This window comes from Ostrea edulis, chromosome 2, assembly GCF_947568905.1.
Source record: "Ostrea edulis chromosome 2, xbOstEdul1.1, whole genome shotgun sequence".
In the NCBI taxonomy this organism is placed as follows: domain Eukaryota; kingdom Metazoa; phylum Mollusca; class Bivalvia; order Ostreida; family Ostreidae; genus Ostrea; species Ostrea edulis.
In genome coordinates this window covers 61170949-61180820 of record NC_079165.1, presented here as the reverse complement: position 1 = coordinate 61180820, position 9872 = coordinate 61170949, and the positions used below count along the sequence as shown (strand labels likewise).

Genomic DNA, 9872 nt, shown 5'->3' with positions numbered 1-9872 from the left:
TGTCTGTTTTGATCAAAATATGGCATGATTCGTGTTTTCTTTGCACACTAAACAAATGGAAAATGAGTGTTTCATGAAAAAAAATGCATAGATTTCAAGTTTTTGTGTGCTTCATTTTCAAATACCATCCTATGACATTTCTACCATCAGTGACATTTTTGGGCTTAAATACAACATACTTTAATACATTGTACTTCTATGTTACCAACATACTTAGAAGTAGTACTAAACTCCCTAAGTCCTGTCCTGAATGAATTACATGTAGCCGTGTTTTAGAATTTCTGCTAACGACTCTTGTATCTTCTCTACAGTTGTCGTTGTTGAGAATTCCAGATGACGGTGATCCAGAACATCCAGCCACCCTTCTGGAGTTACCCGGATCTTCAATGACATGTCCGCATGGCTTGTGTATGTACAGTACATGTAGATGTTTTATCTCTGTTTATAGCTCAACTCTGTAGAAGGCATTACTAAGCTTATGCAATGGCCATCTGATTGCATGTGCTGTGGGTCTGAAATGTTGGAAATCCATGGATCTAAAAAAAAAAATTATTTGCCTCAAAGTATTTATGCATGGGCTAATTTAGGGTTTTGACAGGTCTTAAATTAATCAAAAGAAGTATATGTTAAGTACAAGTAGGTGCTAAATATTTTTTCAAGAACTGCTTGAAGCACACTACACACTAAGCATCACCATACAATGTAGATTGCATATTTTCAAGGCATCACCCCTGCATGCATGACAGGGCTTTCAGGTCATATCAAATTTGATTTAGAATCAATAAATTGTTGAACTTTATAATCAGTTGCATAATGAATATTTGGCCAATGTGTGGGGTTATTTTTTCTTCTTCCTTGAAACTGCAAATCACCTCTGACTTGCTATCACAACAGGATCCATATCAGTCTTTTCATTCAATCTGTATGTCCATCTTTCTGTCCCAGTTTGTTTCTGGGTCCAAGCTTTGTATTGGAGAGCCTTCATAAAATAGAGGTTGCTAATGACTAGATGAAAAAGGGAATAAATGAAGAGACATCAAACTTGGTACAAAGCTTGCTTTAATATGACCAGAAGAGAAATCTTCAAGTTTTAAATTCATACTTTATGAAAAATTATAGCGTAAAGATTTTGGATGAAAATTTCAGACTCCTCATCACTTCATGTCGGTATTAAACATAAGGAAGCTCTCTATCTGAGAACAGTCTTATATGGACATAAATGTTTCCACAACAACTGAGAAGACAATTCTTTGCCTTGCATGTCCTTATTCCATGTTGCAAAAGATGCCTTATTGTGCAGTGACCGTATCATTGCAAATTGTATATTCTTATCAATCATCAATTGTGCATTTCAAGGCACATGGGCTTCTTCTACAATAATTTATTTTTAAAAGTGAATTTTATTTCACTCCTACATTAAGTACATATATTTCAACTCTTGTTTTGCTGTCCATTATTAACTTAAAAGAGGTCAAAAAGGAATTTGTATAAATTAGTCATGCAAGGGGCTTGCCTTTTACATATCTGATTTCTTCTTTTGTATGATATATCTAGTCAGATGTGCTTACAACAAAGTCATATCTATACACATAATCATACTGAGTGTTATGTTGTGCCATTTCAGATGTTGTTCACTTGACAAAAGAATGTAAGGATGATAAGCAATCACCAGAGGAGAGTCTTCAGTCTGCCGTAACAGGACTTTTCAAGAGTGATACCAAAGGTGATATGAAGCAGATTGACTTATTATGTACACTTTACACTCATAATTCAGAATTTTTATTTTATATTACACTTTTTCAATACAATTCTTATCCCGTGAGGATCTGGGTTAGAATAGGTCCTCAGTACCACTTGCTCGTCGTAAGAGGCAACTAAATGGGGCGGTCCTTCGGATGAGACCGCAAAAACCGAGGCCCCGTGTCACAGCATGTGTGGCACGATAAAGATCCCTCCCTGCTCAAAACCGTAAGCGTCGAGCATAGGCCAAAATTTTGCAGCCCTTCACCGGAAGTGGTGACGTCTCCATATGAGTGAAAAATTCTCGAGTGGGACGTTAAACAGTATAAAATCAATACAATTCTTGTCTTAAAGATGATGAGAGACCCCAGATACTGCTGTCAATATATTTTCAACAGAAGATAAATATTGGAGGGCAGTCCAAGAGTACACCCAGTAATGTGATACTGGTACCTGGACCAGGGCCAGAAATAGACATTGACCAGGCAGTCACCATTGTAAGTATCCAATATCCTCAGTTAGCACTTTAATATTATACTTGTGTCCATGGCTCAAACATAATTTGACAATAGATTTTATGGGGATCAGTTGGACTAAAGCCAGCCCCTACTGTTTCGCCTTGTCTTACCTACATCAAGTGAGGTCTCAATATGAGTGAATAATTCTCAAAGGGACATAAAAAAAAAACTATTAGGGGATGGCTTTTGTCAGACTGTATACAAATTTATTTCCAAAGTCAGTTACAGCTCTCTAATCTGAGGCTTATGTAATTTGTTTTACTGTATATTTCAATCCTAATATTATTTTCCTGACTTATCGGAAACAAAATCTATCTTCCAGATCATATCAGATAATTCAACATTTACAGACTGTCAAATTCTTTTTTTTTTTTCATGAGAACTATATTTATGCCCCCCTTCAAAGAAGAGGGGCATATTGGTTTGCACCCGTCGGTTGGTCGGTTGACCACATGTTGTCTGCTCAATATCTTGAGAACCATTCGCTTGATCGTAATGATATTTCATAAGTGGGTTGCTTATGAAAAGAAGAGGGCCCCTATTGTTATTTAGGTCAAAAGGTTAAAGGTCAAGGGTCAATCTACTCTGGACATAGGAATATACTGTCTGCTCAATATCTTGAGAACCCTTTGCTTTACAGACATATCAAACTTGGTACACGGGTACATCTTAAGGAGTAGATGATCCCTATTGATTTTGAGGTCACATGGTCAAAGGTCAAAGTTCAAACTGGACATAGGAATATATTGACCACTCAATGTCTCGAGAATCATTTGCTTGACAGACATCAAACTTGGTACACTGGTATTAATTTTGAGGTCACATGGTCAAAAGTCAAGGGTCAAACTGGACATTGAAATATACTGTCCGCTCAATATCTTGAGAACCCTTTGCTTGACAGACATCAAATTTGGTACACTGGTACATCTTCAGGAGAAGATGACCCTTATTGATTTTGAGGTCACATGGTCAAAGGTCAAGCTGGACATAGGAATATACTGTACATTCAATATCTTTATAACCCTTTGCCTGACAGACATCAAACTTGGTACCCTGGTACATCTTCAGGAGTTGATGATCCCTATTGATTTTTAGGTCACATGGTCTATTCACTCTTGACATAGGAAGATATTGTTTGCTCAATATTTTGAATTGATGATACTACTCTCAATTAAATGATGTGTGTGTATAACCCTTTTCAATTTTGCACCATGGGGGGCATATGTGTTTTACAGACATCTCTTGTTTGATATAATTCTCAGTTGTCTTCTCACAAAAACAGGATTCCCATTTTCCTGTATAGAGTAGAACAAATGGAATATTTGCAAAACTTGTGTCTCATTGATATATCTCACATAAACCTATTGAAATAAAGTCTTATCTACAGTGATTTGGGTGGTCCCAAATAGTTCTCAATAAACAAGCCATACCATATAATAGATTGACATGATGACCTGTGATGTATTCATTAACACAGGCAAGTAGGATATTTGAAAGAGTCATGCCAGGAGAGGATTTTCTTCCCAGGCCTCCTAATCCGGAGGACATCATATTTGTGGACGAGGAGGAGACTCAGATTACTCAAGATTCAGAAAAAACAGAATTCAATGAAACTTCCCAAGACTTTGAAGATAATGCCACCAAGAATGAGAGCCATGAAATTGACCAATCAGAGAAATGCTCAGACTCTCAGACAACAGATACCTTAAGTGAATGTGACCAGAAACAGACAGATCCTGATGACCAAGAATTCATGGCTAATGAGAATTCAGAGTCTGTAAACAATTGTAAAAGTGAGGAAAAAAAGGACTTGGTTAATACGTAGGTATTTTTCAAATTTTGATACATAATACATTTTGTAAAGATAATTTATTAAAAGTGTTTTTATTACAAATGTTTGCTATTTTATGTTTACAACAATCCAATTAGATTATATTCTTTGATCCACTCATTTAGTTTGATTTAATTACTTATTACAATCCAAGGAACAGGTGTCTGGATCCTGTAGTTGCAACATTAAGAATACTAATTAGTGCTGCAATTTAAGGAAGTTAAAGGGAGTGACAAAGTGATCCAAGTATTGCTTTGCAAGTGAAACAAAATGCGAGTGTGAAAGAAGTTAAAATGTTTAAGCCTAAATAATTACAAAATGAATTTGACATTTACAGTCACAGTTGTTTTGCAGTCAAAAGATGATAAATGTAAGAGCAGGTTTTATTCATCCAAAACTGAGATTGTATAAATGTCCTTAATGTTGCTTTTTATTTATTGTTTGCATATTAGTACATGGAAAAGAGAAAATCCCTGTACCTAATCCCTGTTATGTTTTATATATATTTGTTATGAACATTTATGATGTGTATGTTTTCTTGTATATTAGATGTTTTGTTGATGAATTATCACTTGATTTGTATCATGATACAATTACAAGCATTTACAGTGTATGTATGTAATTATTACTGTGATGTCTGTGTACCTACAGATAACAAGTGCAATAAAAAGTGGTATTACATGATAAAGATAAGGTTTGATTGTCATCTTACACCCCCCCCCCCCCCCCCCCCCCCCCCCAGTATTATAGTGTATAATTATGATAAACATATCTTATATGTACATGTATTATGATAACATTTTTTATGTACATGTATTATAATAAACATTTTATATATACATGTATTATGATAAACATATTTTTAGCTCACCAGGATGAATGTCCCTTGAGAACTTTTGTGATACACCTGGCTATGACAGAAGTGGATGCCAGAAACTATAAGCCCTACTTGATTCAAACTAACATGGATAGTGTATCTATGAATGCATAGCAACCACACAACCATCAATGATTTAAATGCTGCATCTGACATTATACATGTATTTGAGGCAAGTGACTGGGATATTATATTTTGTAGCAGGTCCATTCTGTAACCACTGTATCTCTGACGTGATTCAGACATGCATATTTGCACACAACCGATTCAGATGCTACTGACCTCATTTTCTGGGTGACTGATCTGGTCACAGTTTTACCAGCATGTCCATTTGTAACTAACTTGGATTCTGCATTTGTCTATATATTGTGGGATTTTTTTATTTTATTTTTTGGTGTCAGAATCATTCTTTGGAGACTTTAACTTGTGTAGCTGTGTGGATGGTTCTACATCAACCAGTCATAATTCTGATCCCGATGTATCTGAATTATCTTAGTTTTTGCAGCAGATTCATTCCTCAATAACTGTAACTACTCTGAAGTTCAAACTTGCATTTTAGGCACATACATGTACATGTATATACCATTCAGGATTCATGTTACACATGACCTATATTTTCTGGATGAGTGCATGACCTTGTATTGCCTTTAGTAGGCTCATTCTTTAGTGCACCAAAAAGCTTGGCATCCTACAACACGACATCATTTAAACAATACTAATCCCAACCTGAATCTGTACTCAAGTCAACATTCAATTACTACTCATTTGCTCTGCAAAGGAGGTATTGTCTGTGACTGTGACATGACCTTTTGATCCAGAAATCAATGTCCAGCTTTCCCTCTCCCCCTGTCGTCTCTAGCAATTATTAGAAAGAGTAAAATACTCTTTAAGGTAGTACTCTACATCATCATATTGGCTGACTTCCTTTAAAAACATGGATGAAAAAATCGATACCAGCAATATTTGACTTTTCCTTTTCCAGTTAGATACCTAGCCGAGTAGCTCAGTAGGTTAGAATACCGACTGCTGACCTGTAGGTCGCAGGGTTCGAGTCCAGCAGGGGTTTTAAATTTTTTTTCAGATTATCTTCTACTAAAACTGTATTTTTTTTGACAAAATAAAGTAAATTTGAAAATTTTCAACTTCAAAATATTTTTGTTCATATCCTCCACATCAAATTTCTCTGGTGTAGGACACCTTAATGGCATCTGCATTGCTCATATTTTGCTACCTCTTTTGATCCAGGAATCAAAGTGATTGAGCATTCCTTCCCAATCTGCTAACTCTTTAGCCATTGCAAGACTTATAGTAGATATTGTACTCAATAGTGTCCATAATATTGTTGCATTCAATTAGACTGTAACCTTGACCTATAACCCAGGTTTTTACAGTGATCCTTGAGATCTCTATTGGCTCAAAACGACAGAAAACTGGAAAGGTACTCATCATGTCACTTTCAGTTCTACACAAACAGGCAAATTAATTTATCATATATCCTCTGCATCAATGTGGGGTTAAAGCACCTGTAGCAAATCAGAACCCTTGGCTAGTGAAGATCCTTAATTTTTTGCCCCCATTTGCTATAAATTTCATGGTACAGACTTTATTGATATGCTTCATTAATGTGGGATAATATCTAAAGCACCTATAGCCAAGTTGTTTACCATTCTCAAAAATATTGGTAGTTTTTAATCATAGAGTGAATATTTCCATCGGTCACAATGACCATCAGAGTAAAGTAGTACTGCAACATACAAACATGCCAGATTGCTCCTAAACATCACAACCCACTTGCTCTATTCATATAAATATTACACACATTTGAACTTTGGTATCTCCAACTATACCATGGATATGTCAAAAGTGAGATTTTGAGGTTAAAATGGATAAAGAAAATGCAGTTGGGACAACTGCATTTTCTTTATCCATTTTAACCTCAAAATCTCGAACCCTTGGATATATCTCAAAAGTTTTTTTCCTGCTTCATCAAGTTCGAGGTTTGTGTGTGTACGGGGTTTCGCTCGGTTTTAAATTCATCCCGACACAGTTGTGTTAAAAGAGGGAAAATATCAATTTCTCCCAGTCTTAAATTCACCCACTAACAACAAGGGCAAAAGGGGTGAATATTTTCCTATATATATACAGTATATAATTATATATTATAAAGAACTATATAATGCAACAATAATAAATGGATATTAACTTTAGCTTTTTTAATAATTAATGACCATATTTTCCTATTTTTTATATATCACAACATGTAATAGAAATAGTGTTGTGTCCAAATAAGATGTATTTTAAAAAAATTGTTGCATATTCATACAATCCTTTCAAACATTTTGCTGTGACTGCTGCTGATCGTCCGTGGGCTGGTTGTATCCAGAATATCCAGAAATATTGAGGTACTGTGAAGCCAGGCTTGAATAATAGGCATACAAAGTGGACAGTGACAAGTTTTCTGCAGCATCAGTATCTGGCAGACGCTTTGCTGTCAGACCCTCGGGTCTCTGTGTGCTGGCCATATCAAGCATGGAGTCGCTGTAGTGATGAGAAGATGAGGTGTGGTCTTCCTCCACATGTGGTGGTGGCTGGGTAGACAGGTATGGATGTGAAGATGCTGGATTATCTTCCATATTCTCTGTTGATTGTGGCTGGGAAGATGCAAGGTAATGGTTGGAGGAAGTGTGGTTATTTTCTAAATTTTGATCAGGTTGTGTTTGTGAAGATGAAAGATAAGAATAGGTGGATACTGAATTGAGGTTATGCTGGGGAGGATAAACACTAGGATCCACACCTGCTGGTTCTACATGCTCACTGTAGAGGGTGTGGGAGTGCTGGTACATGGACAGTGGAAGCTGGTGCATCTGGATCTGATGGACTTCTTGTGGAGACATTGATAAATCTTCAGGGAGAGCTGATAAGGGCTTAGCATTGTGTTCAGTGGTAATTGAAATGTGCATTTCATTTATGTTTGCAGTAGGCATCATTGCACTGCCCTCATAAGAACTGTATGCTGGTGTCTGTTTTTCATTCCTGTCAGATTGACTTGAATCACAACCGATATATCCATCAAATGAGCTATCATATTCATTTTGTATAATATCCTCTTTCCATTTCAATGGGTCCTTGTGAATTTTATGAACCAAAATCAAGTGTTTTCTTATTATTGCTGTATCGCCATATGATTTGTGGCAGATTCTACATGTAAATGGTTTCAGTCCCTTGTGAGATCTTTCATGTCTCTGAAGAGCTTGTTTCTGTGTAAATCCTCTGCCACATTCCAAGCACTTAAACGATTTTTCTCCTATATGAATCTTTGAATGCTTTTGCAGTGTTGTTCTCTGTTTAAAGGTTTTAGAACAAATTGGACACTTGTATGATTTTAAATCAGTGTGAATTTTTCTGTGATCTCTCAAAGATGACTCACAAGAAAATGATTTCTGACATACATCACATACAAGTCTAGATCCAGTGTGAACAAGCTGATGTTGCTGTAAAGAATATTTTCTGGTGAATACTTTTCCACATGTTGCACAAAGAAATGCTCCTTTTTTTCCTGCATGTTGAGTTTCTATGTGAGTTTCCAACCCGAATTTTGAAGAGAATGAATTTTTACAATGTGTACATTCAAAATCTGGTATTTTAAAGCTATTGCTGTGAGATTTCTTGTGCATTTCCAAAGTTCTTGCAGACTTGTACATCTTACCACACACGTCACAAATACATTGCGACTTCTTGTGTGATACCAGGTGTCTTTTTAAGTATTGATGACTTGAAAACACTTTTTCACACAACCTACATTTTTCTGGTAAAGCAAAGTGAACTCTTGATTCATGGTCCCTTACAGAATTCTTATGATTACTTTTGAAGTCACATTTAGAGCATCTAAAATAACTATGCATCTTTTCGGGTTGAAATTGTCCATTTTCCTTTGTTTCTGCTGTCCTTGGCATGTATACCCCATCATTTACACAATTATCTAAACTCTCGAGTGCAGATGACAATGTCTCATGTTTTGAAGACGGGATTTTTGTGTCTGCAGCTTTTCCACGAGATATCATTACTGGAATTGTATCCTCCGATGACTGATCTTTTAACGGCTCCCCTTGAAAGTGATCATTTTTTTCCGAGGAAGTATCAAAAAATTTCTCAGAATTACAGGAAACTCCTGTTTTTGACAAACTATCCGGAACAGTGAGCAGTGCGCCTGTTGTGTCATTTGTGTTGTTGTTATCTCTAGATCGTGAAAGATTTCGTTTTTCTTTTCTACATTTATACTCCTGTAGTGACGTTTTTGACAATGCACATTTTCTAGCAGTTCTGCTGTTTTGCTTTTTAGTTAGGAGTCTGTGTAGCCCGAGTATCTGACACCACCGTCCGTGAACTGTGGTCCTATCAAACATCTTGACCATCTGCGTGCCAGTGTGTTTGCACATTCTTTCTAAAGACACTTCGGCATTAACAATGTTTGAAATCTTTTTTATGCAATGATGTGATATTTCAACCCACACGTTAGCAAATATGTCTGGCATGACCGATTTTGCAGCGTCCACAGTCCAGCGAGTACTGAAAAAATAAATGTTTATTATTCAAGCACTTTTTCTACCTTCTACGTTGAAGATCTACTATAAGGGATTTTGCCAAAATACGCAAACCCGACTATGACGGTTTTTCCAATACCGATTTCTTTCTCCTCCGTCCGACTGTCAAACCTATATATATATATATATATATATATATATATATATATATATAAACATATATTTCGGCTTGAGCATCACTGAAGACATTATTTGTCGAAATGCACATCTGGTGCATCAAAATTCGGAGTTATGGTGGAGGTATAGATGGTTCCCAGACTCTCTGCCTTCTGTATATATGCGCATCCCCTGACCTCAAATTGTGC

General features: G+C 36.2%; 2 protein-coding genes across 2 annotated transcripts in view; one reads left to right on the top strand and one right to left on the bottom strand.

Moving 5' to 3' along the window:
• The window catches only part of LOC125680816 (rab proteins geranylgeranyltransferase component A 2-like), a 16021-nt gene extending 11244 nt beyond the window's left edge, over positions 1–4777 (top strand). Inside the window, exons 14-18 of the mRNA XM_048920586.2 lie at positions 312–408; positions 1625–1723; positions 2095–2237; positions 3736–4079; positions 4244–4777. Of these exons, the coding sequence (XP_048776543.2) occupies positions 312–408; positions 1625–1723; positions 2095–2237; positions 3736–4079; positions 4244–4304 (744 nt within the window). The 3' untranslated portion in view covers positions 4305–4777. The remainder of the gene's footprint in view (positions 1–311; positions 409–1624; positions 1724–2094; positions 2238–3735; positions 4080–4243) is intronic.
• Positions 4778–7164: 2387 nt separating this feature from the next.
• Positions 7165–9570, bottom strand: LOC125680818 (zinc finger protein 814-like). The gene has a single exon (XM_048920587.2). It carries the CDS (start codon positions 9496–9498, stop codon positions 7297–7299), a length of 2202 nt encoding a protein of 733 aa, XP_048776544.2. The 5' UTR covers positions 9499–9570; the 3' UTR covers positions 7165–7296.
• Positions 9571–9872: the final 302 nt, after the last annotated feature.

Coding starts and splice junctions, on each gene's coding strand:
- LOC125680818 (XM_048920587.2), bottom strand. CDS start 9,498: ATGCCAGACATATTTGCTAACGTGTGGGTTGAAATATCACATCATTGC.